The sequence below is a fragment of the Staurois parvus genome, unplaced genomic scaffold (assembly GCF_062004578.1).
Source record: "Staurois parvus isolate SC_StPar_1 unplaced genomic scaffold, SC_StPar_1.0 ptg000431l, whole genome shotgun sequence".
NCBI lineage: Eukaryota > Metazoa > Chordata > Amphibia > Anura > Ranidae > Staurois > Staurois parvus.
In genome coordinates this window covers 1,095,735-1,116,190 of record NW_028318227.1, presented here as the reverse complement: position 1 = coordinate 1,116,190, position 20,456 = coordinate 1,095,735, and the positions used below count along the sequence as shown (strand labels likewise).

General features: G+C 40.5%; 1 protein-coding gene across 3 annotated transcripts in view; it reads right to left on the bottom strand.

Annotated features, from left to right (window-relative positions):
• Positions 1-1,092: 1,092 nt before the first annotated feature.
• Positions 1,093-20,456, bottom strand: part of PLCB4 (phospholipase C beta 4) — a 569,741-nt gene continuing 550,377 nt past the window's right edge. For 2 of the 3 annotated variants that reach the window (XM_089687591.1, XM_089687593.1), the window contains 4 exons: positions 16,876-16,933; positions 9,200-9,286; positions 6,950-6,986; positions 1,093-1,431 (listed from right to left, as the gene is read on the bottom strand). In XM_089687591.1, coding sequence (XP_089543717.1) covers positions 1,343-1,431; positions 6,950-6,986; positions 9,200-9,286; positions 16,876-16,933 — 271 coding nt within the window. In that variant the 3' untranslated portion in view covers positions 1,093-1,342. The remainder of the gene's footprint in view (positions 1,432-6,949; positions 6,987-9,199; positions 9,287-16,875; positions 16,934-20,456) is intronic. The other variant, XM_089687592.1, reaches the window with a different exon arrangement.

The window sequence follows — 20,456 nt, the reverse complement described above, 5'->3', positions numbered from 1 at the left end:
AGTCAGGAAGGACCTCTATGTCTAAGCCCCATTGGCAGGGCGAAACACATTGGGAGGCTGCTTCTACCCAAGCTGGTGTCGAGTTTTGTTGGTGGGCAGCATTTGGGGCTCTCTCTCCTTTTTACGTTGCATGCATCGAGGCCAGAATGGGCTCTTCCCAAGCTAGCAACCTCTGCGGGAGTCACTGGTTTTGCCCACACAAGAACCTGGAGTGGCACCCCCAGTTCTTTTTGGTATGAAACTTTTGAAAATGCAACTCACACTTTTGTGTTTGAAAACTTGAGTTTTCAAGCTCAGAAATGGTCTGGCGTATGACGCTCTGCTGAAACCCACTACAAAACACGCTCGAGCTGCAAATGTGGCCAGCTCCATTGCCAACAGCGGGCTAGAGTTCAGAGTACATCTGCCCGTCCTGAGCATGGCAAACGAAAAACAAATCCGTTATAACAGATAAAATAGATATATAATAAAAAGAAGAAAAGGCTGACTTTCTTGCTGCCCACGCAAGAACAAGAAAATCATTTGGATCCAACCGGCAATTCAAATTTCCCATCAGCAAACACCCTCCTCCTTTTCACCGCTTTGTTCTACACCTCTTTCCTCATCCTCAATATACAATTTAGTTGAAATGCTAATGTTCTCCAAGCACAGCTTTTACAAAATGGCATTTGGGGACATTTACCGATTAGAACACTTTGTGCTTTCTGGCTATTGTCGAAGGCGGCGCAATATATTTTCTTCTTCAATGCGCCCAGTTACTTCAAAGCGTGCCACTTAGCCTTCCAAATAAAGCCATGCTCATTAGCCATTCTAGAGAAAAAAAAAAAATAAAACCAAAAAAAACCCAAAAACATCATGCAATACAATTGGGATTAAGTCCCAGAGAAACAGCAGATTCTTCCGCCTGCCTTTGTTTTGGTTTACCCCATCGTCCTTCACCCCTTCTAACAAGCGTAACAGTGTTGCAGCTATCAGTACAAAAAAGATCAAAATTCACTCCTATATCTGGTTGCTACACTGGCAATAGTTTTTAAAAAAATCACTTAAAAAAGTTAAAATATTTGCAAATAATAATAGAATATTAACATACCATTTAGTATTAATAAAAAATATTTATCTTTTTTTTTTTTTTTTCTTTTTAAATCTTTTTAACCTTTATAACTGTATAATTATATTTTCTGTATCATAAATAGTGCAGTGCTCAGAATGTTAAAAGGGAAATATGCCAGTCTTAAAATCTCGCCAAGACAAATAGGGTCTAACATAAGAGCACACTTCATATTCAGTGTCTGTGGTCGTTAAAATGTACAGTGTTCTTGAAAGGACAGTAGATTGCTCGACTTCAGTTTGTGTTTTGCAGCTTTACACAACTGTTGCAGGCCTGCGGCCCATCTCGGCTTCCAGTTTGACCATCTGCTGGATTTCCTTTGCCTGGGGGGGGCGGAAAAAGGGAGAAAATGAAATCAGTACAGCATGCAACGCACTGCCAGTCTCACGCTTCAGGGAATTTCTGATGGATGTTATTAATTCCAAAAACAACATTTGTTACATAGGCTGGCCATACATTATACAATTTTATTTAGAAAATTGCTTTAGATTTACCAAAAACCATATATATATTGTAAAGTGCTGCGCAAACTGTTGGCGCTATATAAATCCTGTATAATAATAATAATATATAAATCCTGTATAATAATAATAATATATAAATCCTGTATAATAATAATAATAATAATAATAATATATAAATCCTGTATAATAATATATAAATCCTGTATAATAATAATAATAATATATAAATCCTGTATAATAATAATAATATTATATAAATCCTGTATAATAATAATAATAATATATAAATCCTGTATAATAATAATATTATATAAATCCTGTAAGATAATAATATATAAATCCTGTATAATAATAATATTATATAAATCCTGTATAATAATAATAATAATATATAAATCCTTTATAATAATACTAATAATATATAAATCCTGTATAATAATAATAATAATAATAATAATAATATATAAATCCTTTATAATAATAATAATAATATATAAATCCTGTATAATAATACTAATAATAATATATAAATCCTGTATAATAATAATATATAAATCCTGTATAATAATAATAATAATAATAATAATATATAAATCCTTTATAATAATAATAATAATAATATATAAATCCTGTATAATAAGAATAATATATAAATCCTGAATAATAATAATATATAAATCCTGTATAATAATAATAATATATAAATCCTGTATAATAATAATAATAATAATATATAAATCCTTTATAATAATAATAATATATAAATCCTGTATAATAATAATAATATATAAATCCTGTATAATAATAATAATAATAATATATAAATCCTGTATAATCATAATAATATATAAATCCTGAATAATAATAATATATAAATCCTTTATAATAATAATAATAATATATAAATCCTTTATAATAATAATAATATATAAATCCTGTATAATAATACTAATAATAATATATAAATCCTGTATAATAATATTAATAATATATAAATCCTGTATAATAATAATAATATATAAATCCTGTATAATAATAATATATAAATCCTGTATAATAATAATAATAATATATAAATCCTGTATAATAATACTAATAATAATATATAAATCCTTTATAATAATAATAATAATAATAATAATATATAAATCCTGTATAATAATAATATATAAATCCTGTATAATAATAATAATAATAATATATAAATCCTGTATAATAATAATATATAAATCCTGTATAATAATAATAATATATAAATCCTGTATAATAATACTAATAATAATATATAAATCCTGTATAATAATAATAATATAATAGGAGGTCAAACCTAAACAACACTTTATTTATTTATTTCAGGTACTTATATAGCGCCGTCAATTTACGCAGCACTTTACATATATATTGTACATTCACATCAGTCCCTAACCCTCAAGGGGCGTACAATCTAAGGTCCCTAACCCTCAAGGGGCGTACAATCTAAGGTCCCTAACTCACATACATATACAAGGGCCAATATTTAGACAGGATCCAATTAACCTACCAGCATGTCTTTGGAGTGTGGGAGGAAACCGAAATTCCCAGAGGAAACCCACACAGGCACAGGGAGAACATGCAAACTCCAGGCAGGTGGTGCTGTGGTTGGGATTTGAACCAACGACCCTAGTGCTGCCAGGTGGAAGTGCTAACCATTTAGCCACTGTGCTGCCCAATTTCAATTGTATCCAATTAGGCAGCCCCTTGCACTACATAGGTGAAATTAAATCGAAAGGAAATTGGGCAGAAATTGAACAGAAAATTGTATAGTGCATGGCCAGCCTAATGCAGGCCATAGACGGGTCGAAAATCGGGCGATTTTCACACCGTTAGTGGGTTAATTGGTAGGCCGTTTTTCGGGGTTTTGGCACATTTTTTTAATCAGTAAAGTTGGAAAAAAATTGTCCGATTTTGCCGTTCGCCCAATTTTCCCGGCAATGATGGGCAAATCGGCTGATCATTTTACCGATAAAAAAATCTGCACATGAGCCGTGACCTGCAAGATAAAGAAGAAGAATAAGCAAAAGAAGTAGAAAAAAGGAGAAAAAGAAAAAGAAGAAGAAGAAAAGAAAAAGAAGAAGCAGAAAAAGAAAGAAAAAGAAGAAGAGGAGAAGAAGAAGAAGAAGAAAAAGAAGAAGCAGAAAAAGAAGAAGAAAAGAAAAAGAAGAAATAGAAAGAAAAAGAAGTAGAAGAAAAAGAAGAAGAAGAAAAAAAGAAGAAGAAAAAGAAGAAGAAGAAAAAGAAGAAGAGGAAGAAAAAGAAAGAAGAAGAAATAGAAGCAAAAAAGAAGAAATAGAAGAAGAAAAAAAAGAAGAAGAAAAAAGAAGCAGAAAAAGAAGAAGAAGAAGAAAAAAAAGAAGAAATAGATGAATTCCAGTCCGCTATTATATTTGATATGAAAAGTCTTGCGGTTGCAACAATGTATCCATTTGTATCCAAATAAAACCATCTGTATCCGAAATGGATACAAATGGATACAATGTTGCAACCGCAAGACTTTCATATAGAACATAATAGCGGAGCTCTCTGCAGGGACAGAAGTAATTAAATGCCGGCCGTAGACGGGACAAAAATTGGCCGATTTTTTTCTACCATTGGTGGTAATGTCGGCATATTGAACAACAGATTTTTCGTGTTTTTTTGTTTTTTTTTAAATGGCCGGTTTTCGACCCGTCTATGGCCTGCATTAGGTTGAAAAAAAAAGCCCATGTCCATCAGTTCAACCAATAGAAAAAAATAAAAAATATAATAATACATAAATGGAAAACCTCCATACACTGGATGTAAAAAGTCTACACACCCCTATTAAAATGTCCAGTTTCTGGGATGTAAAAAAATGAGACAAAGATAAATAATTTCAGAACTTTTTCCACCTTTAATGGGACCTGTACAATTATATATCTTTTGTCTAATTTCTTTACATCCCAGAACCTGACATTTTAATAGGGGTGTGTAGACTTTTTATATCTGCTGTATATGCAATGTACCTACAGTTGATCCAGAGGAAGAGAAAAACTCAATAAAGCATGATCCAATTTTCTCCAGAGGAGGAAAAATATAACTTATTGATCCCCCAAGAGGCAATCAGATATTCCTTGGATCAACCACCTCCAGTAAATACTACGCAAATACTCTGCTCTAGGTTCCTCCCCCCTTTGCAGCAACAGAAGGATGTCAGCTCCAAACAGTCCATGACAAGCTGATGATGATGCGAAGAATAGAAGTGGAGCCTCTCAGCTCATACGAGACTGAAACAGGTTTATTCAAGTTCCTAATAAAAAATAAATCCACCATATTCCCTTTTACGCGTTTCACTTTATCTGAAGCTTAGTCATACAGACTCTACGCGTTTCACTCCATTCAGAGCTTACTTATAGAGAAACTGAACATTTCATACCACCCAGAGCTTAGTCCTAGAGATTATGTGCTTCATTCCATCCGGAGCTTTAGTCATGCGGCCCTCCTATTCCTTCTGTATTGAACTGTATAGCCAATGTACTGTCCCCCTCTATATTGTAAAGCACTGAGTAAAACAGTTGGTGCTAAATAAATCCTGCATAATAATGACTAAGCTCCGGATGGAGTGAAATGAGTAGAGTCTATAAGTTAGCTCGGGGTGGAGTGAAACGCGTAGGATATTTATACTAAGCTCCGGATGGAGTGAAACGCGTAGTCTCTATGACTAAGCTCCAGATAGAGTGAAATATGTCATCTCCATAACTAAGCTCCGGATAGGGTGAAACATCTAGAATCTCTATAACTTCGCTCTGGATGGAGTGAAATGCGTAGAGTCTCTATGACTAAGCTCCAGATAAAGTGAAATATGTAATCTCTATAACTAAGCTCCGGATGGGGTGAAACGCGTAAAGTCTTTATACTAAGCGCCAGATGGAGTGAAACATCTAGAATCTCTATAACTTTGCTCTGGATGAAGTGAAACGCGTAGGATCTTTATATTACGCTCCGGATGGAGTGAAATGCGTAGAGTCTCTATGACTAAGCTTCAGATAGAGTGAAATATGTAATCTCTATAACTTAGCTCTGGATGGAGTGAAACGCGTAGGGTCTTTATACTAAGCTCCAGTTGTAGTGAAACATGAAGAGTCTCTATGACTAAGCTCCGGATAGAGTGAAATATGTAATCTCTATAGCTAAACTCCGGATGGGGTGAAACATCTAGAATCTCTATAACCACTCTGGATGGAGTGAAACGCGTAGGATCTTTATATTAAGCTCCGGATGGAGTGAAATGCGTAGAAACTCTATGACTAAGCTCCAAACAGAGCGAAATATGTAATCTCTATAACTAAGCTCCGGATGGGGTGAAACATCTAGAGTCTCTATAACTTAGCTCTGGATGGAGTGAAACGCGTAGGATCTTTATAATAAGCTCCGGGTAGAGTGAAACGCGTAGAGTCTCTATGACTACGCTCTGGATGTAGTAAAACAAGGAATCTGGTCAATTTATTGAGGTCATTTGAATAAACCTATTTCAGACTCTTATGAGCTATAATTTCATCTATTTTATACTATTCTTTTCTATTCTATTTTATTCTATTCAAATTCAGTAGAAGGCTATATTTGATCTATTTTTTCCTATTCTTTTCTATTCTGTTTTTATTCTGCTCTAATTTATTCTTTTCTATTATATTCTATTGGAATGCAGTAGAAGGCTATATTTGATCTATTTTATCATATTCTTTTCTATTCGGGTTTATTCTGTTCTATTTCAGTCTTTTCTATTCTATTCTGTTTTATTCTATTCGAATTCAGTAGAAGTAGTAGTTTTGTTCTATTGTACTCTATTATTTTTTTTAATTTGTTTTATTCTATTCTATTCCTTTCTATTCTATTCTCTTAAGCAGCCTAAGTAGGAATCATCTTATTTCAGTTGTATACCTTACTGTATTTATTGCAATACATTTTCATTTCTAATTCATTTTCAAATTTGGATAATTTTTTTCTGATTTTTTTAAATTCATTAACTTGGTGACTCAGATATTCGGATACATCCGAATAACGAAAATTTTGTCTGAATCTCGATTCGTAATGAAACAAATCACAAAATGTCTACTCCCGGTCGGGCGGCTCCCTGCACAACCTGTGGCCACAGATCGCATCATACGTGGCTGGCTTAGGGGGAATTTGCGATTGTTTGTTTTGGAAGGCATGTACAGTATATTTAGGAAACGTACTCAAAATATGACATAAAATTATACTCGAGGAGGTTCAAGAAATGTGACACTTTTTTTGTTATTATTTAAATGTATATAAAATAAATTGATCAATCTGAAAAGCATAAATAAATGAGAAGAAGGGGAGATGGGGGGGCGACAAGCCATACCTTGCGAGTTAGGCACTGCATGACACGATTTCAAAAGCTGTTTGTACAAAAACAACAAAAAAATGTCAAAGTTATGCAGCATGATATGAAGCAAATAAAAAAAAAAGACAAAAAAACAAAACACTCAAGCCTGAATAATGCATGAAAAAGCAAGACAGTCACACGATGAACGCCATTGTTCAACAAGGGCCATGGGCTGTTGGAATTAGAATGTAAGGCAATTAATGCAGGCAGCAGGCTTGAGCCCAGGGCTGCTCATCGGGCCAGATATTTGATGCATACCGTGCAGTATTGGGGTGACCAGCAGGCAACAGTGATGTCGGTTCACAGACACAGTGTACAGAGCTGATTTGAGCAGCTCTGTACCAAGTGATCGCTGGGATGGCCAATCACAGTGATCACACTACTGTTTGCATTCTTCTACGATGGTGAAAGAAGAGGAAGTAGTAATTGTCAATTACATTTTAGCCCCTTTGCGCCGGCGCCGCCCGGCCCTTTAAGAGTTTCAGAAGCCGGGAGGCGGGTGGGGTTTTAGGGTTGTGACGGCGGTCACGTGATCGGAAAAGGTCCCGATCGCAAGGGGAGATCGGGACCTTTCCTTGAGTCACGCACATATGTGTATGAGCCCAGGGCTGCCCATCGGGCCAGATATTTGATGAATACCGTGCAGTATTGGGGTGACCAGCAGGCAACAGTGATGTCGGTTCATAGACACAGTGTACAGAGCTGATCTGAGCAGCTCTGTACCAAGTGATCGCTGTGATGGCCAATCACACTGATCACACTACTGTTTGCATTCTTCTACGATGGTGGAAGAAGAGGAAGTAGTAATTGCCAATTACATTTTAACCCCTTTGTGCCGGCGCCGCCCTTTAAGAGTTTCAGAAGACAGGAGGCGGGTGGGGTTTTAGGGCTGTGACGGCGGTCACGTGATCGGAAAAGGTCCCAATCGCAAGGGGAGATCGGGACCTTTCCGTGAATCACGTACATATGTGCTGGGAGCGCGCGCTCAGCACATATGTATTTTCTAATGGCACGCAAATATGCGGCCGCTCGGCCTCAAGGCCCAGACACCGAGAGGGCGCATATTTGCGTGCGCTCGGCATCTAGGGGTTAATGATGGTGAGTGATTTTACTGACCTCTAGCCTGTTTATGTGACCCTGCTATCAAAGTGGTTGTAAAGGCTCAAGATTTTTTTACCTTCATGCATTCTATGAAGGGGGTGTGCACCCCCCTCCCCTAACACTTACCTGAGCCCCATCTCGATCCAGCAATGTGCATGAGAGCCTTGGCTGTCCCGGGTCTCTCCCTCCTCATTGGCTGAGACAGCAGTGGAAGCCCTTGGCTTCCATTACTGTCAATCACAGCCTGCGAGTCAATGAGAAGAGAGCAGGAGGCAGGGCCGAGACACGTCTTTGTGTGAATAGACAGACACTCAGAGCAGCAGCTCCAGAGTGAGACTGCTCAGGTGCCCCCATAGCAAGCTCCTATGTTTATATGACCCTGTTATCAAAGTGGCTGTAAAGGCTCAAGATTTTTTACCTTCATGCATTCTATGAAGGGGGTGTGCACCCCCCTCCCCTGACACTTACCTGAGCCCCATCTTGATCCAGCAATGTGCATGAGAGCCTCGGCTGTCCCGGGTCTCTCCCTCTTCATTGGCTGAGACAGCAGTGGGAGCCATTGGCTTCCATTACTGTCAATCACAGCCTGCGAATCAATGAGAAGAGAGCAGGGCCGAGACACGTCTGTGTGTGAATGGACACTCAGAGCAGCAGCTCCATAGTGAGTCTGCTCAGGTGCCCCCATAGCAAGCTCCTTGCTGTGGGGGCACTTGGCAGGAGGGAGGGGCCAGGATTAGGGCTGCTCTGTGCAAAACCATTGCAGGTATTTAAAAAAAGAAAATCTACCTTTACAATGACTTTAACTCTTCACTTTTTTAATATTTGGTCTTTTTTCCTTTTTAATAAAAAATAAAACAAAAGAACCAAAAGAAAGTTCTGCCTAAAAAAAGAAGAAAAAGAATAACTTTTGGGTGCAATGTTGTATGACAGAGTAGTTGTCAGTTAAACTATCACAGCACTGAAAACTGAAAATGGCCTGGAAATGAAGGTGGGGGAGGGAGGCACAGGATGGTAAAAAAAAAAAAAAAAAGAAAAGAAGTGACAGTTACAAAGTCTACCCCATAATTCATCAAACGGTTCCCAAGTGAAGATGGCACTTGTTTGGAGAGTTTGGCCCGGCTGTACCTGTTCATTCTGCTTATCCAGGATCTCCAGGTGCTCTAGCTGGGCTTTCTTCAGCTGGTCCATCTCCTTTGACTGTTTCATTGCAAGCTTAAAAAGAGAAAGAGACGGCGTTTCATATGGTCCAAAAAAAACACAAAAAACAAAAACAATAAAATAAATCAGTCAAGAAATAAATTTGCAGATTTTAGAAGTTTGCATTAGCATTAGGGCCGGTTCACACCATAGAAAAGCAGTCCAGCTATCTTCCGGATGCATTTCTGTATTTGTGTTTTTGATGCATTCCGGTATGGTTTTTAATGCGTGCGCGTACATTTTCCTCTCTTTTTTCCAGATTGCATTTATGCATGCGTGCTTTTGATGCATTTCGGTGCATTCCCCCCCCCTCTTCTTTTCTTCACCTTAACCTCTTCCCTTCCGGCCGTTTATCGATATGAGCTGCCCATGCGGGTGGACGTTTCTAAATTTCCTATGCGCGCTCGGCACCGTGATCGCTGCCCGCTGTGTCCAGATCTCTGTACGGGACCTCTCTGTGCGAGGTCCCGATCATGTGATCACTGATTGGCCAATCAGTGATCCCATGAACAGTAGTAAACAAGATGTCACTTCTGACATCATTGCTTACTACGTGTGAAATCCGTGAATGATCACAGAGGTCACATGGTACAAGGCTATTCACAACAGTTTATAAACAGCTTCCCCGCCCCCTGCTTGTGCACGGTCCACGGGAGCACGCAGCACCGCAATCTGGTGCCCGCTGTGTCCCCTGGACACAGTGGAACACCGATCGTTGTACGGGACCTCTGTGCGAGGTCCCGATCCATGTGATCACTGATTGGCCAATCAGTGATCACATGCAGAGTAGTAAGCAAGATGTCACTGCTGATATCATTGCTTACTACGTGTGATATCTGTGAATGATCACAGAGATCACATGGTACAGGGTTATTCACAACAGCCTTATACCATGTGACAAGCTGTGACCAATCACAGCTCGCACAGGATTTCTCAATGGCTGCAGGAATGAAGCCAGAGAGGAGAAATTTTTGCTTTGACACCCATAAAGGCTGTAAAAGCAATCAGTGTAAAAGAAAAAAAAACAAAAACTTCATTACCCCCCACAAGTAGTACAGTGTCACCATGGTGACACTGTACTGCTAGGGTGACAATATGTTAAAATAAATAAATAACTAAATAAATAAAAATGTAAAAAAAAGTTTGAAAAAATTATCATTTTTGGTTATAAACTAATTCTGGCTATTTTTCTTTTTTTACTAAAAAGATGGATGAATACATTTTGGCCAAGATTCATGAAGAATGTTTATTTATTTATATATATATATATATACACACACCGTGTTCCAAATTATTATGCAGATGATATTTTTCTCATTTCCCTCAATAATTGATGTAAATAACAGTCGGCAGAATTCTCAGGTTACAACTATAAGAGTACAATTCACATTTTATTGAACAAACCTCCTAATGATAACAGGATTTTTCTTCCAAATTATTCCGCACAGGAAGTTTCAAAACACTTTATAGGTTGTAAAGAACTGAAAATTGTCATTTGTTGTGTTTGCAGCATATTTACTGAAATCAAAAGCTATTTCAATCAAACTTTCAACAACATTTTAACTTTTTAAACATTTTAAGAGGTCACATTACATTGTAACATAGGACCATTTATTTGATAGCAGATCACAAGTCTTGCATCCATTGAACTTGGGAGTTTTTGGACAGTTTCTGTTGAATTTGTTCGCAAGATGTCAGAATAGCCTCCCAGAGCTGCTGTTTGGATGTAAACTGCCTCCCACCCTCATAGATCTTTTGCTTGAGGATGCTCCAAAGGTTCTCAATAGGATTGAGGTCAGGGGAGGATGGAGGCCACACCATGACTTTCTCTCAGAGGTATTCTTTGCAGCATGAGATGGTGCGTTGTCATGCATGAAGTTGATTTTTTACGGAAAGCATAGTTCTTCCTTCTGTACCAGGGAAGAAAGTGGTCAGTCATAAACTCCACATACTTTGCAGAGGTCATCTTTACACCTTCATGGACCCTAAAGGGGCTGACCAGCTCTGTTCCCATGATTCCGGCCCAGAACATGACTCCACCACCGCCTTGCTGACGTCGCAGCCTTGTTAGAACAGGGTGGCCGTCCACCAACCATCCACTACTCTATCCATCTGGACCATCCAGGGTTGCACGGCACTCATCAGTGAACAGTACTGTTTGAAAATTAGTCTTCATGTATTTTCCTGCCCAATGCAGCCGTTTCTGCTTGTGAGCATTGGTTAGTGGTGGCCGAATAGAAGGTTTCTGCACAGTTGCAGGACTCTGGAGGACTCTACACCTTGATGTCCGTGGGACTCCAGAGGCACCAGCAGCTTCAAATATCTGTTTTCTGTTATGTAATGGGATTTTAGCAGCTGCTCTCTTGATCCGATGCATGGATCTGGCAGAAATCTTCCTCAATGTGCCTTTATCTGCACCAACCCGTCTGTGCTCTGAATCAGCCACAAATCTCTTCATAGTGCGATGATCACGCTTACGTTTTCATGAAACATCTAATGTTTTCATACCTCGTCCAAGGCATCGAACTATTTCACTCTTTTCGGCAGCAGAGAGATCCTTTTTCTTCCCCATATTGCTTGAAAATGGCGCTCTGCTTAATAATGTGGAACGCCGTCCTTTAGTAGTTTTTCCTTAAATTAGGCTCACCGGCCAATCTAATTATCACAGGTGTCCGAGATTGTTTTCAGTGATCAAAAGAGCCCTGACACACAATGGCATCCATGAGTTACATTGAAAAACAAAATATTTAATCTTTGTGACACTTAAAAAGAATTTGCATAATAATTTGGAACACGGTGTATATATTTATTGAAATATATTGAATACGGCCAAAATTGTAGCATTTCAAATATATGGCAATATATTTGGGAAGAATATTTTTAAAATATATTTCAAATATTTTTTTCTTCCATGTGGGTATTGTGACATGTAGGATCGTATTCAAGCCTTGTAAAAATGCTGTATGGTGCCCTTTAAATGGATCCACTTCATTTGCTACGATGTTTGCCTCTCTATGATAATTGTATCAGTAAGAGCAGATATATTGATACAATAAAACATCCTTTGTGCTTTGTATATATATTATTCCTATTTGTATACAGTGAGTGCGTATCCTGATCATTTAGGGCCCCTTTAAATATCACGTTTTTTAATTAAATAAGGTAAATTAAATCATCTTTTTTTGTTTTGCTTTCTTCAATGGCACTCACAGTCTATTATTTTCTAGTTAGAAATGTCGCAGGAAAAGAGATTTTACTGAGCGGCATACTGACAGGCTCAGGTGGTTGTCATGGAAACATTAGCGGCAACAATTATTCTTCATTCTACATCTATTCTTGTGCTTGATCCACACTTCTCAGCACAATTTTCCGTGTTGTCACATTCTGTGGAGCATTCGGGGGTCCTGTGTATCGCTCTTATAGATTTAGGCAGACAGATGTATCCGATGTATAAGAGGATCAGAAAATACGCCAAATGATCATGGGGCAATGGCGATGTAGTTAGAAAATGATCCAGGGCTTTTTTTCTTCCTCAGAGAATAGGTGAAGGTAATCCCCCCCTTCTGAGCCACTCCTTGTCTCCGCCCCCTACCCACCCCCGAGCACCATCCCTTAGTCCCGCCCCCTACTCATCTCTCATTAAAAAATACAGAGCCAAGTTAATTTTATTTTGGGTGCCAAGTAATTTGTATGAAATTTGTTAATAACAAGAAAAGCAGTAAATAGATCCCCTGCTGCCAGTAACAATAGACCCCCCCGCAGCAACAATAGTACCACCCTAGTAAAAATAGACCCCCCCCCCCAAGAGCAACAGCATCAATAGACCCTCCAGCAGCCAGCAATACTCGCCACCTCCTACAATAGATCTCTCCCAACAATTAATCCCCTTCAACAAAATGTCCCCCACAAGATTAGATCCACCCAAGTAACAATAGACCACTGTCAGCAACAAAAGATCTCCCAGCAGCCAGCAACAGACCCCTCCCTCATAAGTAAAATTTATCCTAGCAACAATTAACCCCCTGCCCAGCGCGCTTTGTGTAATATTTTGTATTTTTTTAATACTGTAGTTTTATTTGACAATTACAATATAGAACCCTCATTTTCAGGCTGCAATAGCATCTGCAGGCTGAAGGTTTATTTTGTGAATGAAGCCTCCAGAATGTATGTGTTCACTCACATGATCAGAACAACTTGAAATGTTAGTCTAGGTTCACACCTAAGGCCCCATGTACACGGGACACTTCTGAACGATGGAAACTGACTGCTGGAACACGTAGGTTAAAAAATGTCTGTTTAGCTGCGTTTGCATAATGCGTTTATGTGCATTTGCGTTTAGAAGCTTTTTTTAAAGATAAGCACAGGAGAACCTCCCAAATGCCCAGAATGCACTGAAAAGTGGTAAATTATTAACTATTTCAGACTGTTTCAGAGAAATACAGAGAGTAGAAGCAGAGACAGCAGTATGTGTTGAGATTAACTTAGGTGTGAGTTGCTCATTAACATTTCTTTTGTTTCCAAGGGCGAGAAAGGTGTCTGGTGGAGGGAGTCATTAAGGGCACCTGGCAGGGGGTCTTCATGAGGAATTTGAGGTGTGAACATATCTTTTGTTTCCAAGGGTGGGAGAGGTCTGAGGTGTGAATGGTCATGAACATATCTTTTGTTTCCAAGGGTGGGAGAGGTCTGAGGTGTGAATTGGTCATTACAATGTGTAAGAACATCCTGTGTTCAGTGTTTTGTCCATCTGAGTACCTTGAAAACGCTTTCCATGCATTTTTCATGATGAAAAAAGGCTCTGGACAGCATCGGGAACTGGTAAAAAAAACATTTTAAAAAGCAAACGTTTATAAACGCGATTTGCCGCGTTTAGAAGCGATTTGCGTTTGAAACGCTGATAAAATCGACTGCTGAACGCACGTTTTCTGCATTACTCAAATGCCTGTAAACGGAGATGTGTACATGGACACATAGGAAAACATTAGGGGGAGTTCGGGGGCTGCTGAAATGCTGAACAGTGCCTAAACGTGAGAAACGCAGTACAGTCCATTTAACATGATTTCCTATGGGACACATACACATCTCCACATTTTCACCTGCTGCGTTTTTTTGGAAAGGAAGAATGTAGTGCGTTTTTTTGCACGTTTTGCATCAAAAACGCGGCAAAAACCCATGTGCAAAAATGCAAATTGCACCACAAAAAGCACTGCAGAAACTGATCAAGGACAAACTGCATAGGTGTGAACCTAGCCTTAGGCTAGGTTCACATCTCCGCATTCCTGCAGGCCGCATTTTGCGCAGACATGAGAGCCCATTCATTTGAATGGACTCCCGTGCCCTAGGACACGCAGTGCCCCCCGGTTCACATCTATGCGGGCCGCGTTTTGCACGGGCACGAGAGCCCATTCCTCTGAATGGACTCCTGTGCCCATGACACGCAGGGAAAGAAGTCCCTGGACTTCTTTGGAAAACGCAGCCCGCATGGGAACCTCGGTTCCCAGTGCGGTTGCATTTTCCAGTGCGGGCGGCGTGCCACTAGAACTAATGTCACCCGCCCACGGGTCCGCAGTCCTCTGTGTGGGTGGTGCAGCTGCACAGATTTTTGTGCGGATCCGCAGCAGCACCACCCACACATATGTGAACCTAGGCTTAAGAAGTCTTTGCACTTCTTTGGAAAATGCAGCCCGCATGGGAACCTCGGGCACCCATCCGCGGCTCCGCATTCCTCTGTGTGGGTGGTGCGGCTGCACATATTTTTGTGCGGATCCGCAGCGGCACCACCCGCACCGATGTGAACCTAGCCTTAGGGAGGATGGGAGCTGTCAGGGACAATCCATTCTGGAAGCTAGCATGCAATAGGGGTTATCTAAAATTCAAAACATTAACAATAACATATAAAGCCATTTATAACTCCGCCCCAAATTACATCACCGATCTTGTCTCTAAATATCACCCAAACTGTCCTCTCCGCTCCTCGCAAGACCTGCTACTCTCTAGCTCCCTTGTCTCCTCCTCCCATGCTCGTCTCCAGGACTTCTCCAGGGCTTCCCCCATCCTCTGGAACTCCCTACCCCAATCTATCAGACTATCACCTACTCTGCTCACTTTTAGGCGATCTCTGAAAACCTCTCTCTTCAAGGAAGCCTATCCTGCCCTCAGCTAATAATGGAATCTTCTATTCCTCCTACCAGTCCATCCCCCTCAGTTACTACCTTTTGTACCACTAGCCCCTCCCTCCTAGATTGTAAGCTCCACCCCTCTCTGCCAATCCCTCCACTGGCCTCCACTCAGTGTCCTCCACCCCTCTCTGCCAATCCCTCCACTGACCTCCACTCAGTGTCCTCCACCCCTCTCTGCCAATCCCTCCACTGACCTCCACTCAGTGTCCTCCACCCCTCTCTGCCAATCCCTCCACTGACCTCCACTCAGTGTCCTCCACCCCTATCTGCCAATCCCTCCACTGACCTCCATTCAGTGTCCTCCACCCCTCTCTGCCAATCCCTCCACTGACCTCCACTCAATGTCCTCCACCCCTCTCTGCCAATCCCTCCACTGACCTCCACTCAGTGTCCTCCACCCCTCTCTGCCAATCCCTCCACTGGTTCCCAATTGCCAAACGAATAAAATTCAAAACACTAACACTGACATATAAAGCAGTTCATAACACTGCCCCTAATTACATCACCGATCTTGTCTCTAAATATCACCCAAACCGTCCTCTCCGCTCCTCGCAAGACCTGCTACTCTCTAGCTCCCTTGTCTCCTCCTCCCATGCTCGTCTCCAGGACTTTTCCAGAGCTTCCCCCATCCTCTGGAACTCTCTACCCCAATTTATCAGACTATCGCCTACTCTGCTCACTTTTAGGCGATCTCTGAAAACCTCTCTCTTCAGGGAAGCCTATCCTGCCCTCAGCTAATAATGGAATCTTCTACTCTTCCAACCAGTCGATCCCCCACAGTTATTTCCTTTTGTACCACTAGTCCCTCCCTCCTAGATTGTAAGCTCCCAGGATCAGGGCCCTAGTAACCCGCTTGTATTGAACTGTATTGTTGTGGTATTGTCTCCTGTTATATTGTAAAGCGCTGAGCAAACTGTTGGCGCCATAAATCCTGTATAATAATAATAATAATCTACAAAAGCTGGAAACTGCAAAATCTAGGGAAACCAATCAGCTTCCGGGTTTTATTGTCAAAGCTTAATTGAACAAGCTGAAGTTAGAAGCCGATTGGCTACCATGCGCAGCAGCTTCGAGCTGCCAACGGGAGGAAGTAGATGACCATATCCTCTGCGTGGTGCACTGTGAAGCTGAACAATAATCTACAGACTGTGGGAAGGAACGGGTTAAACTGAAAATAGAATTCTAATAAACTTTCATCTCCACCAAATGACCGGATCTCTCACGCATCTCAAGCAGGAACACTTATGAGATCAGGAGGTGGAGGAGTTTTTAAAAGATGATCAGCACAGCACTGGGGAAGCAGATGACACCACCTACCTCTGTACACCTGGAAGTATTTGGTGTAGGTGGAAAGGTAAGTACCTAGGATGGCTGGCCACAAATGTTACATTCACAGGAGAATAAGACAGTGACTCATTTCCTACTTACTCTTTTCCTCTCTTCTAGGAATTTCTTTGTGTTGCTGCTGTTCAGTTCCCTCACTCGCCTACAAAGGATCAAAAGAACATGAACTCAATTAGAAGGTAGAGCAAAAATAATATCCCCGCTGTGATTGTGTATGAATATAAACATTCCTATCATCATACCATTAGTAACATACACTGCAAGGAACTGTAAATTGTAAATGGCAGAAACCCCCGTTTTACACATTAGCCTGCAGTTGGCCTTAAGATAGTCAAATACAATACTTTGTTTTATAGGTTAGGTTGAAAAAGTTCACAAGTTCAAAGTTGTAACGGAACCGACCCAGCCTGCGCTTCTGTTAGAATATCGCTTCCCCGTCCGAACACTGACCACAGACATCACAGATTTGAAGTAAGCCAGAAATTAGACTAGTTTATTTGAACACAGATACAAGATATATACACTCAGGGGACAAATCCCCCCTCCCTGCATAATGTCACAGGGCGGGGCAATCTACATTTAGTAACAAGAGACACACAGGTATTCAAACTTTAAACAAGCAGACAGTCCCATCAGGAGGGAGGGCTGCTGGAGACACCCCCCACTAAGCAAATACACATAAACACATACATCCCATAATAGTTTGCTCCCAAGCAAGAGAAATAATAGAACAATGGGATGCAACCACATAACACCAACAATCCACAACCCCCCACCTATCTCCTAGACATGTCTACACAATATTAGGACAGATCACCCTGTGCCCCTAACAGGCACAGGGTGACTTACACATAAGAGGGATATGGGGAGCTGAGACAGGGGTCTCCGCACCTCTCCAAAGTGAGCTGGTTTCCATGGGCCCCCCACCCAAAGTGACTTCCATCACAAACATAGTACAATCTGCTTGTAGACTAAACTGGTCTTGTTCTAACTTTGAAGACAATTCATAGCGGGACCTGGCAGCTTCTGTGGACTCAGCGGACTGGATTAAAGCATGGTCAATTATTTCTCATTGCTCAACAAGTCCACAATGGAGGCTGCCTACAAAGGCCTTCTGGAATGGTATTGGGTTCCCATACGCATTGCAAGTGCAAATCCTGACTTTGTTGACAGATGTTTCTGCGGCTGTGGACTCCGAGGTGACACGTTCCATACCTGGTGGTCATGCCCACATCTAAAGGGGTTTTGGTCCAGAGTATTTGGCCTTTTATACTCCATCTTCCATATTCCCATTCCAAAATATGCAAAATCGACTTTGCTACACTGCCTGATTGTGGGGTTATATGCTCACCAACAAAAATTAGCCACCTACCTATTCATAGCTGCCAAACGGGTTATAGCCAAAGCATGGCAGACACACTCTGACCCTTCCTATAAGGTCAATATTACCCTGACTACTCTGATGTTACATGAGAAGATGGCCAGTATTGTATGAGAAGATGGCCAGCATTGTATGTGACTCGCATGGTAAATTTTTGAACGTTTGGCGCCCTTGGTGGACCTACGAGTTTCTTAAATTTCATTTGGGACCCAGACCTGCAGGAGTCTACTCCTTTCTCTACGTTTCTGGCTTTGATTCTTTTTCTCTTCCGCTTTCTTCTCTCCGGTTCTTCTTTTCTGTTTTCTTTTTTTTTTTCAAGTGAACCGCTAGATTGATGACATTAATATCTACCATTTGTCGTCCCAGGACTTGCTTCTGGGACATTGAAGCCGTACTGTGGCCTTGGTCACAGGACCGCATTATGTCTATTTGTAATGCTTTAAAAGTGTTATAGATACCGCCTGTCTAGTTATTTGTTCACCTATCGGGCTGTAACTCCTGCGCGGGCAAACAGTTGTTTTGTATTGATCTGCGTTTCAATAAAAATATTGACACAGAAGAAAATTCATAGCTTGTCCAAGCCACTTCCTCAGTTATGGGTGTCAGGAACATATCCCAGCATGTATATTCCCACAGGTGTCACCAACACATTGAACCAACTCATATAAAAAGGCAGATGAAGCTGTATGAGAGGAAGATAGGCGGTGTGAAATTCATAGCACCACCATCTCCTCGTTCTAGTTATATAATTCCATCCTTGATGTTCATGGATGTTCATTTTTTCAATTTACATGACTGAATATGTGAATTGCTGTCAATTTTCCAGGATGGAGATGTTAAAATGGCATTATTTGTGAAAAAAAGATGGTGTTGAAGGCTTCCAATCGTGTTTTGATGGTCGTTCCAGTTTGAGGTAGATGGTTTTCTTCACACCCCTTGTGAACCAGTTGTTCCCTCCATCCAAAATGTGCACCTCACAGTATTAAAAATAATGTTCCTTTTCCTTAAGGTGTAGGAGAACCGCTGAGTCTTGACCTGTAGAATTTGTCCTCTTTATGTTGGACCATTCGTTTGTTTAGAGGTTGCTTGTACAACGTCCATTAGAGATATGTAGAACATCACATCAACTGAACTGCATGACTGGATAACTGATTGTTTTGGCACTCAAAGTTCACAAGTTCAACACAGTACAATCTGCTTGACCATCTAGCAAGCGTCAGTCAAACTCAACTGGGCTTGTTCTACCGTTGAAGACAATTCATAGCTTGTCCAAGCCACTTCCTCAGTTCTTATGGGTGTCAGGAACATATCCCAGCATGTATATTCCCACAGGTGTCACCAACAACTTGATCCAACTGATATAGAAAGGCAGATGAAGCTGTACCAGAGGAAGACAGGAGGTATGAAAATCATGGCACCACCATCTCCCCATTCTAGTTATATAATTCCATCCTTGATATTCATGGATGTTCATGTTTTCAATTTACATGACTGAAAGTGTGAATTGTTGTCAATTTGCCAGGATGGAGATGTTAAAATGGCATTATATGTGGAAAACAGATGGTGTTGAAGGCTTCCAACCCTGTTGTGATGGTTGTTCCAGTCTGAAGTAGATGGTTTTCCATCTCTCCATCCAAAACGTGCACCTCACTGTATTAAAAAGAATGTTCCTTTTCCTTAAGGTGTAGGAGAACCGCTGAGTCTTGACCTGTAGAATTTGTCCTCTTATGTTGGACCATTCGTTTGTTTAGAGTTTGCTTGTACAACCTCCATTAGAGCCACTAACAGATATGTAGCACATCAACTGAACTGCATGACTGGATAACTGATTGTTTTGGCACTCCCTCGGTTTACTTCGGTATATCTAAAGGAGACTTACAGATACGATGCAATCAGATTGTAAAATTCTCGGCCATCTTTAGACAGTGGATGTTGCTTGGACGTTCTTGTCGACCATAATCCGATTCATTGGATACATCGTATGACTGTAACTTAAAAACACACGTATGGCCATTCTGATTGCTAAAATGTTGGCCCTTCTTACTAGTGTTAAAGCGTTTCCATTCTCCCACTTCTATCTATTCCTATTGGCCAGCGAGGAAGCACATCTTCATGAGGGGCCAATAGTAATGATTTCATTTTCAGATTGGATGTCACTCTACTTCCTCAAACTAAACCTTTCCAAAACCGAGCTCCTAGTTTTCGCCCCAGCCCGCGCCCCCCCCCCAACCTCTCCATCACGACCAATAATGCCACCATCAGTCCCACCCCGCAAGCCAAAGTT